The sequence below is a fragment of the Pangasianodon hypophthalmus genome, chromosome 11 (assembly GCF_027358585.1).
Source record: "Pangasianodon hypophthalmus isolate fPanHyp1 chromosome 11, fPanHyp1.pri, whole genome shotgun sequence".
Lineage (NCBI taxonomy): Eukaryota > Metazoa > Chordata > Actinopteri > Siluriformes > Pangasiidae > Pangasianodon > Pangasianodon hypophthalmus.
In genome coordinates this window covers 25,789,135-25,813,684 of record NC_069720.1, presented here as the reverse complement: position 1 = coordinate 25,813,684, position 24,550 = coordinate 25,789,135, and the positions used below count along the sequence as shown (strand labels likewise).

At 39.4% G+C, this 24,550-nt stretch overlaps 1 protein-coding gene across 1 annotated transcript; it reads left to right on the top strand.

The window, feature by feature from the left end:
* Positions 1 to 1,511: 1,511 nt before the first annotated feature.
* On the top strand, positions 1,512 to 23,272 carry shc2 (SHC (Src homology 2 domain containing) transforming protein 2). The gene is made up of 12 exons (XM_026947288.3): positions 1,512 to 7,357; positions 8,988 to 9,058; positions 9,590 to 9,650; positions 9,763 to 9,882; positions 10,109 to 10,162; positions 10,861 to 10,912; positions 11,218 to 11,344; positions 14,117 to 14,294; positions 15,653 to 15,746; positions 21,021 to 21,188; positions 21,472 to 21,761; positions 22,062 to 23,272. The coding sequence occupies exons 1-12, from the start codon at positions 6,650 to 6,652 to the stop codon at positions 22,188 to 22,190; spliced, it is 2,052 nt and encodes a 683-aa protein (XP_026803089.3). The 5' UTR covers positions 1,512 to 6,649; the 3' UTR covers positions 22,191 to 23,272.
* The last annotated feature ends 1,278 nt before the right edge of the window (positions 23,273 to 24,550 follow it).

Here is a 24,550-nt window from a genome sequence, read left to right as displayed (position 1 = left end):
AAAGGTGGGCAGAAGACTCTGCCCAGCAAGTCCAGTAGATGAAGAGAGATCGCCTTTACTGTGTGGGAACAGATTTTAGGAGCAAATATGGGAGCATTGGCCAAGTGCGGGTGCACAGAAGTATAGCCACCTCACATACAGATACCACCACAACAGCAGAGCTCCACAGGATATGGCAGGGACCACACTGGTGCTCCTATGCGGCTCAGAAAACAATGGCATTTTCATGCCAAAACAGGATGTGACTAAATACAATTTACAGAAGCTGCCATTGGTTCTGAAATCACACAACCAACAATGCAATGGTTCTGCCCTCTACAACCAAAGCACTGGCGCTTGATAACAGACCAGTGGCTACTGAACACACTGTCTGCAGTTTATCATTTACAGTTTCATTATTGGTCACTGCCAACCACACGGCTCCACCCTACAGACTTAAGCTAATTGGCTATACTGACTGTGGACCTGTAGTCAATACTATAAAAACAGGCGATAAAAATGTTTAAAAATACAAAAGATCTGCTGCATTTTATAACTGAGAGACTTAGAGGTCTTCTTAAAATCACTGTGGTTCTGTATGAGATGTGAACAAACACAATTGTTTCATAACCATAGATCCGAAGCATTCATATTGCCACATATCAATTGTTGTGGAGCACAGATGGTTCCTCTAAATATCAGTTCAGGGTCCTAACCTTTGGGTTAGCTTTACCACCTATGGCAGGGGTGTCAAGCTCAAAGTCTGGGTCATTATGCTATGGGTCTGCTGTTGATTTTAGATTTTAGTAATAGGTGCTATGAAACGAGTTTGCATGGGCTGAGTGAAATGAGGCAGCAGGCCATATTTGGTGTGAAGGCCTTGAGTTTGACCCCTGACCTTGGGTATTCACAAAATTTGAGGCTTGCCTCAGGGTCTGCGCATAGACCTTTATCTGTAGAATTGCCTGCTGGATGGACCAACTCAACAGGATGTATTCAACCAATTTCCTGATCACGCATGTAGAAGCGCTAGTAATAAAATCATGAAGTCACTGAACTCCTCTCCAGACAGTTCAATGACATGAGACTCAACTTGTGTGCCATACGAGCCATCTTAATAAAACAAAGCCATCTCATTTATGGTTGCAATCTTGAAAGTGTGAGTGCCCACACTGCCCATAAGCAGACTGTCTATGTATATTTACTCCAAAACTGGGTATGTTGCTGTGCATACTCTTTTAATTTAATATTAATTTAAACATTTAAATTTGCATTAAAAAATTATGCAAATTGTGAAATGCTTTTAACTTCTTATTTTATTATAAACAATATAATTGTTTTTTTTTTTAACATTCTCTTTATTCTAATATTTGGTACAAAGAATGATTTTAAATTAAATACATGTATATTAGTAACATATCTGCTCTGATTTCTATTTAACGCATATTTACCTTTTTATTGTCTTAAAAATAAAATAAACTGTGTAAAATAAATTATAGAGAAAAAAAGCTCAAGCCGAAAAGGAGGATTGCCTTGGTACGAATACACTTACAACACTTTTGTATACAGCAAACTAATTCTGAAGTGGAATCAATGCAGTATCATTAGAATAATCAGTGAAAGGTTCCCACGTGGCATAAAATCTGTGAACCTTCCGTTTCAGTAAAAACGTAATTCTTTCCAGCTGAAGGTATTGCATAACATCCATCAAGAGAGCAGAAAGAGTGGGTGGTTTTTTCCTTTCCAATTACATGTAAGTAAAATCAGTCTTTGTGCTAGGAGTGTGACAAATGCAATCATATATTGATTATCTGACAGCACTACATTATCATTCTTAATACTTCAGATAGCTAGGAACGGGTCTGGGTCCAGACAATGATTTATTTATTTATTTTTTACATCAACCACCAAGAGAGCACAAAATCACTTGCAATTTTGAGGTTGGGCATGCTAGCTCTGCACCACATCTGACAGACTATGTAACCATAGATCTGCCTGTTATTACTAATTAATATTACTGATGGGCTCACCATACCCATCATATCAGACCTGAGGTCCCCACTGTGGCAGAGTACAACTTGAAATTATCGGTCTGGTCCTTGGGCAGGACCTGGCCTATGCACAAACAGTCAGCCACTCTTGTGAATGCATGTGCAACATCTACGTGCTGGTTCTGAGCTGACTATTTGAAATCACCAGACATAAACCCCTTATTTTTGCACAGCGAATGGTGTTTTTAAGCTTTTGCAGAGTCAATTAGAAGTGGCTCATCCTGGGTCGACCCTAAATATAGTGAGGGCTCTCAAGCATTATATGGAACTGATGGCCAGCTGGCCAGTCACTGACTAAATGTTTGTGTGCTTTTAGGAGCACCATACAGGGACTTGTTGTCTAAAGATAATTTAGGCTATTGGGTAAAATGATTACCCAGGATTGTGCTAAGATTCTTGCAAGCAGGTCAAGAAGTGCCTTCTTAAAGGACATTAAAGGCCATTTGATGCAAGGCATGGATACCTCCTGGGCCGCATTAAAAGGAGTGTCATTTGTGCACATTTGTGATGCAGTGACATGGAGTTCACGGTCCCTCTTTGCCAGATTTTGCAGAGTGATGGTTACTTTTCTCAACCATGTGCTGTTTGGTGATTTCGAGTGATCCTTACCCTCAAAAGACTACAGTATTAAGACTCTGAAGGTTTCTTATCCCTAATAAAGGTACAATATCAGCCCATTGAATAATTTTCACCCTCAACAAAGAGCAGTATCAGACTGTTGAGGGATAGTAGAGGTATGTGAGGTCGTGGTCATGGTCAGGAGGTGATACTAGTACTTGACAAGGAAATGAGAAAACTCCACTAGCTCTGCAGCAAACCTCCCTGGTGGCCCTCCACAGTTGCATATTGTTATAGTCTGTTTCTAAAATAGAAAGAAAACATTTTGATGTGAAAACGGTTTAAGGATGTTTCTGTATTATACTAAGAATGGAATACTAAGCTAGCAGTAATCTAACTGTATGCCCTTATTATTCCTATACAAACTACTTTTTAAACAAGCTTTTTAAAAATTTCACAAAGCAGCTTTATAGAAATATGTAGACTCAGGATATAAATTTAAAATTTCTAAATTTATCCCTAATAAGTAGGCCAGAGGTGACAGTGGCAAGGAAAAACTCCCTGAGATGACATGACCTGAAACCTTGAGAGGAACCAGACTCGAAAGGGATCCCATCCTCATCTGGGTGACAACAAATAGTGCTATTATAAATAATTCCCTTCTATAACTGAAAATGTGCAACTGTGTAGCCAGGAAATTCATTATAGTTTTCACATGAAGTCTCTTTTGTTGAGTTTATCAAACTGTTCACTGATGAAGACTTGAGTGCAGAACTGTTCGTGGGAATTGCAGTCCTAAAGCTACCATAACAATTGTAGTCTTAAGCCATCTTAGCAAAACTGTTTGTATCAATTACAGTCCAAAGCCAATTTTATTATTATTTCATATTATAACTTAATAAGTTATATATATCATATAATTTCAGGTCAACATTAAAACATTAATTCATTTATCTTCAGTAAGTGCTTTATCCAGGGCTGTAGTGGATCTGGAGCCAATCTTGGTAACACTGGGTGAAAGGTGGGAGAATTCACACACTTTCACACCAAGAGGCAATTTAGCGTGGCCAATCCACCTACCTGCATGTTTTTGGGAGATGGGAGGAAACTGGAGAACCTGGAGTAAACCCATACGAACATGTGGAGAACATCCACACTGACTGTAACCCAAAAAGTGAATCCTGACGATGTCACAGCCATTTGTGGCCTGGAGTCTAGAGAGCAAAATTGGCAGTGCTCTCTGGGTAGGAGGCGCATACTCTCCCTTTCAATCAGTTACATACTAACCAACAGTGAGCGTCTGTGACTTCAAGTATGCAGGAGGGCCCTCAAAACTCCAAATAATTATGGAAGCAATTACCCATACCCTATTGTCAAGACAGAGGAAGGAGAGAAAAAAAATGATTCTAAACAATAACCTTTTAGGTAAAATGCTTTTTTTTTCTATAAATAAAAAAATTATCAGCCAAGAGAACAAAATTATTTCAGGCTTGAAATTAGCAAAAAAAGAAAAGGTCTCAAAATAAAAAGCAGCCCAGAATGGCAATGTTTGCTTCCTACTTGGAGGGACAGTCATGTCAGGTGACATGGAGGGGATGTACATCTGCTCCATCCAGACTTTCCACTAGGGTCCCACAAGGCGGAGTGCTGGGCCCTCTTCTGTTTCTCAGTGAGGTTATATCCTTACATGACTTTTCATACAACGGCTTTGCTGTAGTTATGCAGTCATTTATCACCATGTTCCATGGTACTATGTTCCCTTCAAGCAACAAGAGCATGTACTGGCACCCAGGTGGTTACATGAACTTCTTTTGGTGAGACTTCTCTCCCACATTCTTGCACTCCTAACAGGATTTTAGTCTTATGGTATTCTTAGACCATGGTCTGTTTGTACTATTGTGAATATATGTTTTTCGATAGAGAGTTCAATGAACTTCTCTATTTTGCTCTGGATGAGAGCATCTGGAAAATTCTATGTAATATTACTATACATCAACTAGCATCATTAACTAATTCTAATATATTTTCTTCTTTAATTCTACTTTTATTGTTTTGTTTATAATGTTAGGTACCATTAAATGCATTTTATACTGATGAATAATGAATAATATAATACTTAATGAATAAATTGAGACTTAACATGAAAAGTTTGTAAATCTGCCTTGCAGACGTCAATTAACTGTCGTGCAGTGCTTAGTTCTTATTACACTCATTGCTAATTAACATTAATACATAAAATCTGCTTAATAATACAGAAATAGAACAATAGCTCTCAGCAACAGCTTGGCCAAACAAAATAAATTTTGCATATTGAAAAATTAAATAATATTTGCATCTACATGCTTCTCTTTAAGTAGATTTTAGGGATTATCAATAACTCAAAAACAAACAAACAAACAAACAAACAGCCATTTGAAAGACTTGTCATTATCCGATTGGCAAAACTTGGTAGACATTTAGCAGCCTCGGCAAGAAGGTCCCTGCCACTGGGTGTGTGCCACTTAAGCCCTCTTGTACTACCAACAGACCAAATCAGAGCTTAATATTCACTTATATCTTCTGATCCAAATGCTTTGACTACAATTCTTTCTTTTGAATCTGTGGTATATGCAAAGTTCAAAGCATTTTTCTCATTAATAATTGATTGTCCATTGCTTGTAGTTAGAACAAGTTTGTACAATATTTTAAATGGGCTATGAGCTTGAATGCATTATCCAATTTTGAGTACTCTTGATATAGCATTCACTTAGGGGTGTTTCACATCTAAATCCACTCAGATATTTGACTGTGGAAGTCGAATTTTGGGAAGTCTTCTTCCAGGGCATGTCCTTACATTTCCTTTTTCCATGTCCTTATACACACTAAAAGAATAGTTTAAGCAACAGTCAACATTCAGTCACTAATGGCCATACTAAGGGTGTGGGAGTATGCACATGCAAATATATCATTTGGAAAGCCAATGTTAGTAGAACATGTATTAGCAAGGCATAATGGTTATAATAATGGCCATGTAATACAGTTTTACATGCTTTGTAGACGTATTTAAATGGTTATTTATATTTATTGAAAATAGTATTTTTTAGTAAAGGCAGTTCTTTACTGCTGTATTTTTGCATTTAATCAAGTGTTCATTTTGCTTTTTAAAGGCTATAATGTATGATGTATCCTTGCCAGAAAAAACAATATGAAGATAATTTGGTAAAATTTTAATGCCATATGACAAACATGACAAACAATAAATACTGAGAACATAAGATAGTCACCCAATTAGAGTTAATTAAATGAATCCTTTATCACTGAAAAAGATATACTAATATTTACATGAACTTAATGGTAATGTTTCTACATAAAAGACATAAAAGAAGCAGGACACCCTCAACTCCTAAATCCCAATTTATCCCCTATGCATAATTTGTAGACATAGCTGAGAATTTGATTGATTGGCCAAACAAGCAAGAATTATAAACTGTCATATGCTTGTGAATGTGATAGTTACTTTGGGCTATACTTCCTTTTGAAACTTAAATGCTATGAATAAAAACATCCTGGGATATATGTTGGTGTGTATGAGGTAAACAGCATTCTTTGTATCTCTCTAGACAGTGCTCTGTTGTTGACTGCGAAGCTGTACAGTGTATTAGTGTGCGTGGTGTGATGTAATGTTGGGAGGGGGTTCTCAGGCTGTGTTAGCTAATGGGGGCTGAATGCATCTGGGCGGGGCTGATGGATGAACAATAACATCATGACCTCATAGAGAGAATACGCAAGCAGGGGAGTAACTGAGACACACTAAGGGAGAGGGCTGGCCTTCACAGAGGGGAGAGAGAGAGAGGGAGAGAGAGAGAGAGAGAGAGAGAGAGAGAGAGGGATAGCGTGTATGCAAAGAAGAGACTACAGCATTGCACCAACCCCAAAGGAGGCTCTCTTTACTGAGGATTTTGGAAGAATTGCCTTTCTCTTCCATTACATCTATCCATTTTTCCTTCCTTTTTCTACCATTACCCACTGGCAGCGATACCCACTCATCATTGCCCTCCCTGCACCAGGCTGTTCTTCCGGGCATGCTACTTAAGCCCAAGTATGGCCGCTTTCGCAACGACTCTGTGACCTCCTCAGACGACCTGATACAGAGCTTAGCCATGAGCGGGAAGGTGGTAGCCACAGCAGTGGCTCCTTCTTCAGTACCAAACTCACCAGTGCCACCCTTGGAGCCCACCATCCTCACCCCACCCTTAGTCCAGGCATTGGCTGAATCTCCTGGCCTTGATGGTGAGCAGGACAGTGCCACCACCTTCTGCATGCTCATCCCCAAGATGCCCCAGTGGAAGTTCTCCAACTCGCTGCTGAGCTGCAGCCCTTCTAGTTCCAGCTCCAGTAAGGATTCTAGCAAAACCTCCATGGCTAAGGCATCCCAAGCCACTTCAAGTATAGCTCCAACCTCTAGTGGTCCCATGACCAGCCTCGCTGCTGCACTTAACTCCTGTGACCCTGTCTGTATGGGTCCCTGTTCCCTGCAGGCTGTGAGCAGACAGAGAGTCGTGGTAGGCTCAGCTAGTCCCAGTGGCTTTGGAGGTACAGATACAGCAGAGGGGATTCCAGGCAGTTCTGGGAGCTACCGCACAGGCACAAACCGCAGGACCAGGGCGGAGGGCATATGGCTTGGTGGAGAAGACCTTAGCCACAAAGGCAATTTCATCCATAAGCCCTCGCAGGGCTGGCTGCACCCAGACAGCAAAATAAACAGCACAGGGGCCTCCTACATTGTCAAGGTGAGTTAATGAGTTATTAAACTAAAAATCTGTAAAATATGATTGAGGATGAGATATTGCTTTCTCCTTAATAGCATTTTGCAGATTTGTAGAATTGTGATGGTTTCTCATATATTCACATCTACTGCTTTATGTTACATTGTTCTAAGGAAGAGAAAAGACATGTAATTTTTGAAAATAATTTTACTTTAAATGTTACAGACAAATTGTCAGTCAGTGCAAGACAGGCACTTTTTGCCTCATGGAAATGTAGATGTGAAATCAGAGCAATGAGATTTCTCTTGGTATATAATGCCTGTGTCTGAGATGTTCCGTTGATGGCAAGAAGCAGCTACTGGGTGTGGGTAAATAAGCAAAACATTTTAAGGACCAGCCACAAGTATTGTTATATCTATGTTATAAATTGCGTATTATCACCACACAGAAGACATAAACCAACATTATCATAACGATTATGAAGTATTGCTAACATTTGCTATAGCCTGTGTGCGCCGTCATGCTTCATGAAAGGTTACTTGAGTTGGGAGACTTATTGACCTTAATTCCCCAATTCTGTTTACTGCCTCTTTCTTTAATTCTCTTTCCCCAAAGAGAGACAGAGAGAGTCCAGTCTGTGCATGCATAATTGCATTACTCAGGCACATTTCTCTATTCAATTATTTTTAATCAGAATAATTTGCATCACATGTTTTCCAGAGGGCCCATAATTATATTGACATCACAGTATAACTAGAGTGAGATAAGCCACAGCACAACATATGAAGGATTTTCCATTACAAGGATAAACACCTCTCTGTCTGAGCTGCCTATCTGCTTAACAGGTTACCACAGTGTTTCTGAATTTGGCAGTCTCAGGGTATGAATCTTGTTTTGCTCTGCCTTCAAGAATAACATCTAGATCCACATTGTATGTTATCTGTAGGATAGAGAGAGCTGGGTAGAATGGGAATATACCCACAGCCACATTCCAGAATCTAGTGGAAAGCCTTCTCAGAAGTGTGGAGGTTATTATAACAGAAAAGGGGGACTGATTTTGGAATGCGATATTCAACAAGCATACCTGATGGTCAGGTGTCCATAAACGACATAAAAATGAAAAAAAAAAAAATAATTAATTGATGACAGATGAATGAGAAGATTGCAGGGATAGAAATAGGAGTCTAATTGGAGTCTAGTATACTGCCAGTGTATTGCTACATGAATCACTGCAAATTTGATTTAATTGAACAAAATGGCTTCCACCCTTATTATTCAGCAGCTTGTAAACTAGCACTAGCACATCCTAATATTTTGCATTTGATTTTCTATATCGGGAGGAGATAGTTACTTACACACACAACAAAACTGAGGTCCTGAAATTGCAATGTGTGCAGGGGACATAAACAATTTTCTTCTACTATCAGTGCGATGTAGAACCTATCAGCATTACTTTGTTTGTTTGTTTGTGTGTGTGTGTGTGTGTGAGGGTGTGTCAGCTAGCTGATACATGCTTTGCAGTTATTTTGTTATTTTGTGACTGAAATTATGGAGCAAAGCCTTTGCCAGTTGGGTTGGTCTTCTCCCTTTTTTTAAATGTCAGTGGCAGTCACAAAACAAAAGATTTTTCCTCTGTTTCTTCATATCGTTACAGTATTTAGGCTGTATTGAAGTGCTTAAATCAATGCGTTCCCTGGACTTCACCACAAGAACACAGGTGACAAGGTAAGCTGCTTGGTTTGGACTTTTATTGGCATTAATAATTTGTGGTTTATACCATTATACTGAATTTACGTCAGTTACTTGTTTCAAGAGAAAACAAATAAAACTGTCAGATCTATGTTCAGTTTAGTGTAGCACAGCAACATTTTGCTGCTCGCAGAGCTGGTTTTCCTGTGGGAATGGTGCAGTCTTCTCCTTGCTCCTGGCTATTGATCAGCAGTAACCTAATCCCCAAAGCCCACACTGGCCTTAAGTGCTGCCAGAGCCAAGCAAATGCAGATAGACATGTATTATTGATGCTGCTGCTTAATGACTGAAGAGCTGCAGTGAGTTGGACCATGAAGAGCGTTGAAAACAAAGAAGGCTGGGGTGGAGTGGTGTTTTTGGAAGAGGAATGTGTTTGAGAGGGATAGAGCACTTATGGAGTGTTATAAAGTGGTGTACTAGGGGAGAGATGTAGTCTCTGATTGGAAGAATGTTATAGAATGATGCGTTTCGAGATAATATAACCTAAAAATCTAAGTGTGTCTTCAGGGAGGCTATCAACAGGCTGTGTGAAATAGTTCCAGGAGGGAAAGGTGTGTGGAAGAAGAAGGTGAGCACTGGAGAGCATACAAATTTTACCATAAAGTAGAAATTTATATTAAAAATACATAAATGAAGTTATGTAGCTTTAATATAAATGATTCTGATTCTGTGCATTGCAGGCTGCCAACAAGGCCCTTCATGCTGTCATGGGAAAGAGTAACTTGCATTTCGCTGGTATGCGGATTGCTATCAACATCTCAATAGACGGGCTGAACTTGCTTGACCCCACCACGCGACAGGTTAGAATCTTCCACAGCTTCCAACATCTTACAAAACACAGATGAGATGAGATGTGAAAATAGGAGTGAAAGACAATATTAGTATCAATAAATCATGGAAATCTTATGGCAATAGATCAGTCCAACCTTTAATGGAAATCAGCTTTGGCCGTTTATCATTATATTGATTTGGAGGTGCTTTGGCTGTCTGTCTGTCTGTCTGTCTCTCTCTCTCTCTCTCTCTCAGGTGATAGCACATCACCCTATGCAGTCCATCTCCTTTGCTTCTGGAGGAGACACGGTGAGGCCTCAAAACTCTCAGTCACAACAAGTAGTGCATCTTTTAGCAAAATGAGAGCTTCTTTTAACAGACTTCTTTAAATTCGATTAGTTTCTTCACAATATGAAACAGACAATTTTTGGAGTTTTTGGCTGACATCTAGCAGCTTCTGTGTAGCATATTGTTTATATCTTGGTGTTATGCTAGCAAATTGTGCTTCAATGCAAATTATGCAGTATGCCACAAATACTGTCTAACTCACTGTAGCAACGACTTTGAAGAAGAAAAAAGTAATGAATTTGTTTAGTTAATGGTCCATCAGAAACAATTTTGGATGTAATTCTTTAGCAGCACTTTCTTTCCTAAAAAATCACTATATCAATATTCACTCTTTTCTGGTAACACTGGTATTTTTTGCACAGATTAACATGAATTGCTTCAGAAAAAAAAACATGCATGCACAATTTCAATGGCTTGGCTGCAGCTTAGTACTTCTGGTCATATGATCTAAAGAGTTGCAACCACCATAGCAAGGTGACCTGTCATTCAGAAGTTAAAGTGGTTCTTTAACTTCTACCTATTAGAGCAAATTGCTTTTGTTTGATATGTCACCACAACTGTGATCAGGATAAAGTGGTTACTGAATTAGAATGAATGAGTGAATGAATGAATGATATGTTTGTGGTACTGAATATAACAAAACTCATTTTGTTTGTCAGGATACACCTGATTATGTTGCATATGTGGCCAAAGATCCTGTCAATCAAAGAGGTTAGTTGTTAATCTCAGAATGCTGCTACAGAGCAGGTTTTTAATTTATTTATGTACTTCTGCATTGCTAACTACTTTAATAATTATACCATGCCATACATCTGCTTATGTGACGTGTATCTATGGAGGACAATTTTCGTGTGACATGTTCATGTGGCAAGGTTATTTTTCCTTTAGTGAGTCTGTGATTGTGGCCTGTAACCACTCAAGACATTTCTCATCCAACAGTTATTAGTCATGTTTTTGAGTATACACAAGACCACTTTCTTTCCTACTTTAAACATGCTTGGTTCTTGTACTTGCAGCATGTCATATTCTGGAGTGCTGTGCAAACCTTGCACAGAGCATTATCAGTACGATCGGCCAAGCCTTCGAGCTGCAATTCAAACAGTACCTGCACAGCCCACCCAAAGCCACACCCAGCCTGGACAGGTGAAAGATATGTACTCTGGAGTACCCAGTTTTTTCATTACTTTTAATCATATTAAACTACCCTCCTGCCACCATACATTTTGCTTGTTATGTATAGCCTATAAATGTCTTATTCTCAGAAGATGTGTGGATTTGTTTTTAGCTTATTCTTATAGCACAGTGAACATCTTCCTCAAATATAAGTATTTCCCCCAGCCTGCACAGGTAAAATACAGTATCAGTATTGAGTCAGCTAACACTGATTTAAAACTTATACACTATGATGGTGTTCAAAGCAGTCAGAAGGATTCTAGTTATTATTTTATTTATTTATGATAATAATAAAAAATAATATTTTCCAGTCTTATGTATATCACTTCCCTGAATGTTTGGGTATAGCAATAAAGTTTAAACAATATAGTACACAAACATCTATCCTTTGGTGTCACAGCTCTGAGAGCACATTCTTTGGCTGTGGAAATGATGGAAACTGAATATACACTGCTCATATTTCCATCACCTCCTGTTTTGGTCTAAGAATGAATAAATGGCCTCTGTCATTGTCCTCTGGCCTTCAGGTAGTGCACTAACGCTACCTGCTGTGTCAATGATTAATATATGTGAAATGAGCAATACATGCAATACCATATTTTAGCTTAAACCTGTGAGGACGCAAAGTTTTAACTACTGCAGTTTCTGCAAAACACTGACTTAATTTTTTTTTGACACCTCTACAGTTAATAGTTGCTGACCCTTCAGCTGGAGAGAATAACAGTACAATGAGCTTCTTGCTGTAATGTCTAATGAGGTTCGAGAACACTTGTAGAGATGGCCCACAACCATTTCTGTGTTCATTTGAATGTACAGGGAAATTATCACACTGAAAGATCCAAGTCTTAACCTAGTGGCAGAGGCAGCCAGGTTTTCGGCTAAAATATCATAATACTTAACAGAATTGATAATGCCATTCAGAGTGTTGGAAATGTGGGTGCTAAAGGTACTATAGCATACTCACACATGCCATTTACATACATGCATGACTTTTGGTAACTATATAACTATAACTTTTGGGAGCAATATTCATATCGTCACCCCAGTGACAGTGGTACATGAATAGAGCAACTGTCTCATGTGAAGAAAGTCTGTTTTTTGGGTTCTATTTGCCATTCAAAATGTAATATTTGTTCAGTAAAATTATTGTGATAATATATAGGCTGATAGTGGTTTCTGAATTATGATTTCATCTCATATGATTATTCACGATCCTCTTATCCAATCATTCAAATAATCAAATAACAATCAAATTAAAAAGGATTTAAAGAATATGTCTTCCAATTAAAATTTTTTAACTGGAAGCCAAAAATTTGTTTTTCATGTTCACACTTAACAGGTGTTCAGGATCAAACTTGGGGTGAGAATGCTCCCCGCTGCACCATGTGCCATGCTGCAATGTTTATTTCATAATTTCATTGCCAATTGTCTTCATGGGTGCCAATAATTATAAATTTGACTTTGTTAAGCCTCAAACTATTATATACACTATATTGCCAAAAGTTTTGGGACGTCTGCCTTTACATGCACATGAATTTTAATGACATCCCATTCTTAATTCGTAGGGTTTAATATGGAGTTGGCCCACCCTTTGCAGCTATAACAACTCTTCTGGGAAGGCTTTCCTCAAGGTTTAGGAGTGTGTTTATGGGAATTTGTGACCATTCTTCTTGTGAGGTCACACACTGATGTTGGACGAGAAGGCCTGGCTCTCAGTCTCCGCTCTAATTCATCCCAAAGGTGTTCTATCAGGTTGAGGTCAGGACTCTGTGCAGGCCAGTCAAGTTCCTCCACACCAAACTCGCTCATCCATGTCTTTATGGACCTTGCTTTGTGCGCTGGTGCGCAGTCATGTTGGAACAGGAAGGGGCCCGCTCCAAACTGTTCCCACAAAGTTAGGAGCATGAAATTGTCCAAAATGTCTTGGTATGCTGAAGCATTAAGAGTTCCTTTCACTGGAACTAAGGGGCCAAGCCCAACCCCTGAAAAATAAACCCCACACAATAATCCCCCCTCCACCACACTTTACACTCGGCACAATGCAGTCCGAAATGTACCGTTCTCCTGGCAACCGCCAAACCCAGACTCGTCCATCGGATCGCCAGACAGAGAAGCATGATTCGTCACTCCAGAGAACACGTCTCCACTGCTCTAGAGTCCAGTGGCGGCGTGTTTTACACCACTGCATCCGACGCTTTGCATTGCACTTGGTGATGTGTGGCTTGGATGCAGCTGCTCGGCCATCGAAACCCTTTCCATGAAGCTCTCTACGCACTGTTGAGCTAATCTGAAGGCCACACGAAGTTTGGAGGTCTGTAGCTCTTGACTCTGCAGAAAGTTGGCGACTTCTGCGAGTTGCTGTTGTTCCCAATTGCTTCCACTTTGTTATAATACCACTAACAGGTGACCGTGGAATATTTAATAGTGAGGAAATTTCACGAATGAACTTATTGCACAGGTGGCAACCTATCACGGTACCACGCTTGAATTCAGTGAGCTCCTGAGAGAGACCCATTCTTTCACAAATGTCTGTAGAAGCAGTCCGCATGCCTAGGTGCTTGATTTTATACACCGGTGGCCATGGAAGTGATTGGATCACCTCAATTCAATGATTTGGAGGGGGTGTGCCAAAACCTTTGGCAAAATAGTGTATGTGCACAATATGAAGTTATTATTGCTGTTATTTTTAATGATATATTTTATTGTATTTATGCACAAACTGACATTTTATGATTATCTTAGGAATGTAAGGACAGAGGAGTCAGCATGGGATGATGATGACATGTTTTTGGAACATGATTACTACAACAGCATACCAGGAAAAGAACCTCCACTGGGAGGAGTAGTGGACTCCAGACTCAAGACGCCAGCAGCCTTGCTAGGCCACGTCCACTGCCTACCGCAGAGCAAAGCAGCACAGGTACTTGCTCTAGCTTTTCAGACTCAGTCTTTAGTTCACACTCCCCTGCACTGCTTCATATTTGCTCTGCTTCACACTGTTCCAAGTGGCTAAGCCAGTAGTTGGAGGGCTAAATCTTTTGTAACTGCAAAGAAAATTGTAAATTGTGCAAGGCAGTAGATAATCATATACAGGCAATTCCCTGGTATCTAACTCTTAAAATGGACTGAATTATGGAGCTCCTTTAATATATTGGCAAGAAAAAGTCATTTATTTTCTCCTCATTCTAAGCTTGCAAAAGCTTGAAACCAGTAGAAATCTCACCACTGAACCTAAAGAGGCTATTTTAAGTCTTGAGCAATGACTGTATATGTGGGTGGACATTGTAACCGTGGTGAAAAAGTGAAGCCAAACTGTCTCTCTACTGGCTGAGTGCAGTACAATTTTTAACAACATTAAAAATTATTTCATGTTAGTGAATGGAAATTGTTCATTATTTTATGGAATAATGTTGTCATTTTTTTACAAGTTCAATTGACTTTGATATCTTATTTTACATATTAATTAATAACACTGTACTTACCACTTTCTGATAGCATTTAATGCGCCATCTAAATTGGCACTTTAGGTAATGGCTCTCAACATGTGCACTACCAGCTTGAAGCAGGGGTGGGGGGGTATTCAAGAGGCGGACACACTGTCTGTCTGGCCATATATACTGTATATATACTATATACTGTGCAGGCTTTTGCTCCATGGTCTCTACTGAGCGGACTCTGACTCCAGTTTTAACCTATACCGCACAGTGGAAGTAAATGGCACCATGTTGTTCACTCATATATACAGTCATTGGTCTTGAGCCAGAGGCTTTCTTGCAGAGTCTGAATTCTGATGATGCAACAGCCATCCATGGCTGGGAGCCAAGGAAGGAAAACTGTCCATGCTCTCTCAGTGGGAGGGATGAAATACTCTCTCCCCTGTCAATCACAGTGACACTAGCCAATCACAAGCATATGCTCATGCACATGGAAAAGGGTAGATAGCACTGACTTCCAAGTGTGTTATACTGCAGAATGAGAATCAGCAGTTCCAAAAGATGTGGATGAATGGCTTCTCGTGTTTCGGAGGAAGCACTTGTTAGTCTTCACCCTCCCTGGTTGGCAGCTGTTGTTTGATAGGGGAGAGCTAGCTGGGAATTGGGAGATGACCAAATTGAGGAGAAAATGGGGGAAAATTACTGGACTCTTCTACTGTTGTTTGGTTTGCTGTTTCTTACCTGACAATTATAAGGCATTTATCTAGTATTAGCAAGTTACAATATATCTATTCCATTTGGAGTTACAGTTTCAAACTGATTCCAGTTCTATGTACATTTGTAGCCTGGATCTACAGCTAGGAGAGACATGCCCTCACTACCTGCAGCTCAGCTGTGTTATGAAGTGCATTGGGACATGGAGAACTGCAGTAGCTCAAGTGAGACACCCTTCATTTAGTGCTGAAAGTAAAATACTGCATGACATTGTTCTGGATGTATATGACAGTGAATTTGGTTTGGTAGTTTTAGAATAAGAGTATATTCATATTTATAATATAAGTATTATAATATTTATAATATATATATTTATATATATTTATATTCGGTATTAAGTACTACTAAACAATTAAGAGTTTTAATCATTAACTAATGACAGTAATGATAACATTATTTTCTGTATTATTAAGCAGTTTTAGTAATGAATAATTAACGTACTATGTTGCCTATTTTTAAGCTCTTTTAATCATTAATTGTGTCCTGCAATTATTAATTGCATTCATGTTAATTAAAATCTTAATTTATTCATCAGAAAATACCTTTATTAATGCTACCTAAGAATTTGAATAAGAAAATGAAATTAGAGAAGAAAATGTATTAGAATTAAAACAGAATTAAATATTGGAATTAAAATAATTAACTAGTCTAACATTAATTAATCTCATTTTGACATGCATCAATATGTTTATCTTAATGTTTTGAGTAATATTACTAAGCATTTGAAAAAGATGGCAGATGGCCACATAAATATACAGTCTTCAGCCATCATGGATTTGCTTGATTCCTTAATTCTAACATATTTTGAAAATACATACCATGAGGAACTATTAATTAAAAGGAGTTTTTTTTCTCCCATAACCAGTGTATAAATAACAAATGTAAAAAATTTTACTACAGGATGTCATATAATCTATGCCCTCTCAGAATTTTGCCCTCACTTGTATTGCAAGCTACTTGCACAAGAATATTTTGTAATGTTGTGTTCCAACATATTCAAGGCTGTGTACCAAACCACATGGCGCATAGAACGTAATACGCCTAAACAGTAAAGACACGCGTAAATGTTCAGTATCACAGAAATGTTACAAGAATAATTTACTGTATGTTCTGTTCTTTATTGAGGATGACATTGCTCAAAGTGCTGAGATTGCACTATTTTGAGTCTAAGAATTGCTCAAACCCACCAAAGGCATCATGAGGTGCAATGGGGATCAACTTTCAATCTGTAAAATCCAGTGATGTGAGGCAGTTCCATGGTGCCACAGGACAGGGCTAGCCAGGGCACATTCTCATCTGCAAGCATGTAACACAGTGCCAATAACTCTGAAAAGCAATGCACATATGGTGGTGGGGACCCTATAGGGCTTGAACCCTATAAATACACCATAACATGAATCTACAACTGCTCCAACAAGGAAAAAATAAAGGCTGCTATAACACAAAAAGACTCATATCATTATAACATGGTATTATGTTATAATGATATGTTTTAATGCTTTCCAGCTGAAGAGGCAGCTAATCAGTCAGTGTGAGCTGTAGTTGGTTAGACTGGCTTGCATTCCATAGATAATACGCAGCAAGACCCTACTGAAATCAGGTGGTCGGTAATGTCAAAGTTTTTACACTTATCTTTATTTTTTTTGCCACAGTGACAATTACTAACTTTTAAGTGACACAGAGAAAATCTACTAACTACTAAATTCTACTAACTAATTAACTTTTGACGTTACATTCAAAACATCTTAGTCTTACAATAGTTCAGCATGCCATTTGTGGGCTATTGATTAGTTATGCCCCAATGTCTGAACATGAAACTAACTTTACTGCAGTAAAAGAGACACAATGCCATTGCTTTAGCTGAATGAAACCTCTATGCAGCCCACACAATACACTCTACTATGGACTGTTGCAGTGTTTGGACACTTCTGTTCTTGTTATTTAATGTATTTCCATGCATATAACGTAAAATTTGCACACATAATGTGTTTTGACATTAGGCCATGGTGCTCTCAGTGCCGCGGCTCGGGTGTGATTCCCGGCCAGGGAACCAGCACCGCCACTGGGGTTGCACATGATAGTGCTCTCCCAGTCCCGGTCCCAAGCCCTGATAAACTTGGGAGTGCTGCATCAGGAAGGGCATCCGGCGTAAAAACTGTGCCAAATCAAATATGCGGACCAATGATCCGCTGTGGCGACCCCTAGCAGGAGCAGCTGAAAAAAGAAGAAGAACAACAGCAATGTCTTGAAAAAGTGTGTTCATATGCATATAGAAAGATATGTTTAAAAAAACAAAAAAGTTGTTGCTGCAGAGATGGGAGAACCTGCAGGAATGACAATGACCTCAAAAATACTCCATCACTTAGGCCTTTATGGTAGAGTGGCTAGCCAATCCAGAGTAAAAGGCATATGACAGGCAAGAGCAAACAGGTTCTCTGGTCTGATGTGACCCCCAAGTGCAACATCTGGCAAAAACCAGGTTCTGCTCATCAACTGGCTAATACCATCCCTATGGCGAAGTATGACGGTAGCAGCATTATGCTATGGCGGTGCTTCTCAGTAGTGGATGGGGAGACTGATCAGAATAGAGGGAAAGATGAATGCAGCCAAACACAAAAGGGTCTTGAAGAAACCCTGTTTTAGAGTGCACACAGCCTGTGACTAGAGCAAAGGTTCACCTTTCAGCACAACAAAAACCCAAAGCATACAACCAAGACAACACTGGAGTGGCTTCTGTACAAGTCTCTGAATCTCCTTGAGTGGCCCAGCCAAAGTGAACATCTGTGGAGTTACCTGAAGATTCAGATGACAGACGCTCCCCAATCAGTCTGATTAAGCTTGAGAGGATCTGGCAAGAAGAATGGGAGAAACTGTCCAAATCCAGGTGTGCAAAGCTTGTAGAAACTTACCCAAGAAGACTCGAGGCTATAATTGCTACCAAGGATGTGGCTACCAAGTACTGAATAAAGGGTCTGAAGACTTATCTCAATGAAAGATTTCAGTTTTTGCTTTGTCATTATGGATTATTGTGTAGCAGTACATTTAGTTTAGAAGCCCCAGTGTGTGTGTGTGTGTGTGTGTGTGTGTGTGTGTGTGTGTGTGTGTGTGTGTGTGCGTGTGTGTATGCTCTACATTAAAATAAGACAAAATTTTTAAAAATCCTATAAACCTGGATATTCTAGTAAAGGCCTAGTAATACCTACTGGTTTGCATGTACATTCATCAATCAACTAATCCTCAAAAGAGAATTAAAAGTTAGTATTTTGTGATTGAGTGTCAGCTGCGGACAGAGATGAGGCGGGATGAACCGGCAGTCTGTGTCTGACTCCTCAGTGTCAATTCCTAGTGCCAGTCTACTTACTTGTTTTTCTTTGTGCTTTCAGTGACTGCACTAATGAGAGAGTGGCATAGTTGGCAGAGCCTGCTACACATACACACACACACCTTGGAGCGTGACCTTGAACTGTAAACTGGACCGCGGTGAAAGCTTTGAGCTAGTGACGACCCCTTTTCCAGTTGGTTGTTTTTTTTTGGTTGAGTTGTTAAAGATATGCTGAAAAGCACTGTGCAAATAAACACCAGCCCTGAGCTGTGCTAAAATTCCACCTGTCTCCCGAGTCTTCCTCCGCACCCTTACACATCTGGGTTCTACAGAGGTGTCAAAACCTGGGATCTGGGAAGAGTCAGATGCCACCATGGAAGCCTCCCTGCTTGGCGAGATCATGAAGTCCCTCGCCATTCTCCACCCAACCCAACAACTAGCGCTCCTTGACCTGTGCAACGAGCAGCAGTGGCGCGTTGAAGCCCTCATGTAGGAGCAGGCAGAGAGCCAGCGTGCACTCCAGAAGCTGCTGTAGCCTACTACATCTCAAGCTGTGTCTCCTGCCACCAGACGCTCACCAAGTTGGTCTCTGTGGAGGATCCATAGGCCTTTTTGGAGCTTTTTGAGCATGCGGCAGCTGCATGGGAATGGCCGGAGGAGGAATAAGCTCTTTGACTTCTCCCATTGCTATCGGGTGAAGCCCAGCTTACTGCCCAGCAACTGCTGCCACAGACGCAGCTGGAGTATTCCAGTGTCACCGCTGATGCTTCTGGTCACTGCAGCTCACCGAGGTCGGCCGTCCTCTCCCCTACTTCCCCGGTCCCAGCTCCTTGGAACTGAGGTGTGGAGGCCCCATACTGGCCCCCGAACCTGGTTTCCTTCCCGCTTTTTCTCCCACCCTTTCTCCTTCACCTCTGATTCTTCACCCCAGCTCCCTCTCTCTCTACAGAAACTTCCATGCCCAGCAGGACCACAGAACCCAGTCTAGTGTCTAGATTTGATGCATACCCAAAGTCAAGCTTAGAACTTGAACTGTGAACTGGAATGGGGTGAAAGCCGTGAGCTAGTGATGGCCCCTTTTTCAGTTGGTTGATTTTTTTATTGAGTTTTTGTGCTGAAAAGCATGGTGTAAATAAATGCCAGCCTTGAGCTGTGCTAAAATTCCGCTTGTCTCCCAAGTCTCCCTCTGCACCCTTACACAACGGGGTTCTACATATTGTAACCCTGGTTCTCTAATAGCACAAGTGAGATGCCTCACTAGGTCACCCTTCTTGAAGATGTGAAGTGAAGAAGAGTTTTTAACTGTTAAGAAGGACTGAAAGATATATATACTTACAATATACTTACCTCTGTCAGCCAGCAGTAGACGTCGTCTGGACTAGTGATGTTTGAAGTGAAGTGATCCTGACCCTTTCTGCTCTCCAGACCTGCCTGATCCATCCTGATGCCCTACTTCTGGGAGTTCTCATTGGTTGAAGATCCCTCAACCTGAAGATCATTGGGATTGCCGGGGATGGTGTTGCTTGGGGGCTGTGAAGATGGCTTGGGGATCTCATATGGGGAGTTGTACTGTGATGGCTTGGGGCTGTAATGAATTTACTGTTTACACAATTGCACTATTTTTTGTCCATTTAGTACACAGTTATAGAAGGGATTTATTTATAATTGCACTGTCCATTATCACCCAGATGAGGATCCCTTTTGAGTCTGGTTCCTCTCAAGGTTTCTTCCTCATGTCGTCTCAGGGAGTTTTTCCTTGCCACCGTCGCCTCTGGCTTGCTCATTAGGGATAAATTCACACATTTACAATTTATTTTGATTTAACTATTTTGAATGTATTTATTTCTGTAAAGCTGCTTTGTGACAATGTCCATTGTTAAATTGCACTATACAAATAAAAATCGAATTAAATTGGATTGAAGCATATGTGGGAGGATGGCACTTACTACTTGAGTCTCAGCTGGAAAATATGAGGGTTAATGACAATCTGTTAAACTTATTCTTAATTAGCTATCTTGCATCTTTGTGTATATATATATATATATATATATATATATATATATAAAAGTATAAAATAATAGGCTGTGCACCACAATCTCATTCTTTTGACTTCCAGGTATGACATCTGATGGGTATTTGAGAGCAGATGGACATCCTACAAGTAGCCACGATTATGAGGAGCACCTGTATGTGAATACACTGAGTCTAAACAACACAAGACCATCATCAGATGCACAGGAAGAATGCAACCCTGAGAGCCCCAAAAAAGACATCTTTGACATGAGTATGTCAGGTCAAAAACCACAGTCTAATGTCAGGCCTCTAATATAAAACCACTCTAAATATGTAAATATTTTTATATATAGTAAATATAGTATATAATTCAACTAGCTGTTTTGTTTTGTATGTTTGAAAAAAGAAATGTGTCAATCTATTAAATGATAACAAAATTTAAAACCTCAGTCAAACAATTCACTATTTCAAAAAGCAGTGTACTCTTAGGTAGAGTTTATTACACAACTTACAAAAATAATTGACCAATCAGCCCCTATCCACTTTGCTCACAGGACCTTTTGAAGATGCTCTGCGTCTGCATGAGGCTGGTAGTGTGTGTTTACTGGAGGACAAGTGGCCAAGTCCCCCACATCGCAGAGCCCCTGTAGCCCCTACTGAGGAGCAGCTCTGTCAAGAAGCCTGGTATCATGGGCGAATGAGTCGCCGTGATGCAGAGAAGCTCCTGATCCATGATGGAGATTTCCTAGTGCGAGACAGTGCCACTAACCCAGGCCAGTACGTGCTGACAGGGATGCACTGTGGCCTGCCAAAACACTTGCTCCTGGTGGACCCAGAGGGAGTGGTGAGTTAGTGGGTTATAGCTTATTGGTCATGGGCTAGGGGTCATCCAATCTTGGCCATTTGCACTGAGAAAGGAGTGGTGAGCTCATAGGTCATAGCTCAGGCTATAAACACCCAGTTTACAGTTCTGAAGCAGTTCCTTTGCACAGGAGATCATTTTGTATTTTAAAGCTCATTGTGGTCAAGGAAGAGGGCACCTTGTACAAATTTTCACTGACAGAGATTATTGTACAATAAAATAGTAACTATTTTTAATGAGAAGAGATTGAGATTCTTATTTTGTTTTCATTGTAATTGTCAGGTACGCACTAAAGACATGCTGTTTGAGAGCATCAGTCACCTGATCAACTATCACCTGAGCAACAAGCTGCCCATTGTAGCAGCTGAGAGCGAACTTCATCTCCAGCAGGTGGTGTACAGAAAGCAGTGACCACCAATCAAACAAGTGTAAGTGTGTCAAGATTAAAAGACAACACTTGCACACACCTATCTTCACATAAGCAGTGGTACAATTAGATTGTATTGTATTAATAACAGACATTCCATCCTTTAATGAAACACTGTAAATTAGTAAAATTGCTCCCAGGTTTTATTGAGGGTGCGAACGAGTGTGCAGATGGTGCACTGTGATGGACTGGCGTCCCATCCAGGGTGTATTCCCACCTCATGCCTGGTGTTCCCGGGATAGGCTCCGGATCCACTGCAATCCTGACCAGGATATAGCGGTTACTGAAAGTGAGTGAGTGTAAATTAGTATGAATCCTGTTATTATTCTCAGGTAAATGAAGCTAGGCATCATTTTGTGCAGCCAACCCTGGGTCCCTACACCTTTGCCTTAAACTTAGATAGTAAACTTTTATTGGACATTATTATATGTGGGAGACACACAGTGTTGGTGTTAAATTATACCAAAAAGGCGCAAGTTTTTAGCTGTGTTAAAAAATGTTGGTGTAAGATTTTTTTCTCAGGATGCAGTGTTGCAGTGCTGATTTTTTAATGTTTATTTCTTTACAACAAATGGTTCCTTGAACTCATAGATTTAGAAATTAAAGAATGTTAAAGAAATTCTTAGAAGGGACTCAATTACCCATAAATATGTTCATATTAATAGTTTAAAGTATTTAAACTACGTGTTTGCCCTCTTCAAAATTTGTCATTTTTTTGAAAGGGCAATGATGTGAAATGAAATGAAGTGAAAAGAAATTAAATTACATATAAACAAAAATAATATTAAAGGCCCTAGATAACTTTCCTTTTCCATTTACCTACAGTGCATTGTTTATCACAAATAGTTACAACCTACGTTACGACCATCATAAGTGCAAGCTTTCAGTTTATTTTGCTCACTGTCCTTGGCATAGCTCTTGAAACCTTGAAGCAAAAGCAACAGAACAAACTTACAGTAAGAATAAGAAGCAATCTGTTACCTAAATTTGAAGGCAATCAGGAATGATTTTTTTTTTTTTTTGTGCTAAATATGTGTGTATGTTCAGGCTGACTTTGTTCTTTGCTCAGAATGATTGTTTGATATAGAACATATATATATATATATATATATATATATATATATATATATATATATATATATATATATAAAATGATGATATGTATATAATGATATAGCTAGCTAATGCTATAAAGCTAGCTTAAAAACTCAAAGCTGAAATAAAGACTGGATGACAAAATACACGTGTGGTTTCCCAGACGTGGCGTACCTGTTAAACACAACCCGGACACAGTGCCTAGTTTATTTTGGTGTGTGGTGCAGGTATGAATAGTTTGCATGGCCATCGAAAGGACTCTGAAAAGCCGGCCAATATGAGCTCAGCTACAGCTGTGCTTAACTTTCTGTTACAGTTTCTAATTCTGTTTGTTTATTTTGTCTCTTGAACAGGAGAGATGCAAAATATAAATATCAATTATTATTTGCTCAGATGTTATTATTTTATTAGATGTATGAAAGAAGGGTATTTTGGAGGTGGCATTGTGAGATGTATATCCAGTTGTGAAAGCCATGTTCTATTTTTTTTTTTTTTATTATTACTAAGATCAACCATTAAATGACAAGTTTGAAATCTTTTGGTATTCATTTAGTTTCACTCTCCACTGGTACCACTCTTTTCTCCAGGTTTACCTGCCATAGGAATCAATTTGGATGATAATTCTGGCAGAATAAGTGGCACTGCATGAGATTTAAATGCCAGTTTGTTGTGAATCCGTTCTGCAGCTCTCTAAGCATATTTATGTATCCTTTGAGGCCATTTAAATAAAAAATATTTTTTGTCTGATTTATTTGTCACATAGTTTCATTACTTCATTAATGGAAGTATTTTGAGTATCATTACTGAGGCATGTGTTTCAGTAAAGTATTGCTGAGCAGTTGAAGAATTATATACACTGCTAAGATGACAACCCTGATTCTTCTAAAAGCGACTGTTGATAATTTATTTAGCGCTGCTGAATGTGAATTATGCAAAGTCTGGATTTCACGCATTCAAGTAAGATTCACTTCAAAATGAAGTAAAATAACGTTATATAAATTAAGTATAAATGAAGTATTTAGTAAGTATTAACTTTTACTGTGTACAAAATCAACATGTAGAGAATGTACAGACTGAAAAATATTTACAGCTTGAAAATTGAAAGTTTCAGAGTGACGTGTTTGAGGACTCCATAATCCAACACACATGATAGCGCCACATGTTATGACCTAATGTAGGGCTGGGTGACAGTAGAAGGGTGTGAATTATGAGTGTGTGCTAAAAGAGAACCATCACTCAGGCAAACGAA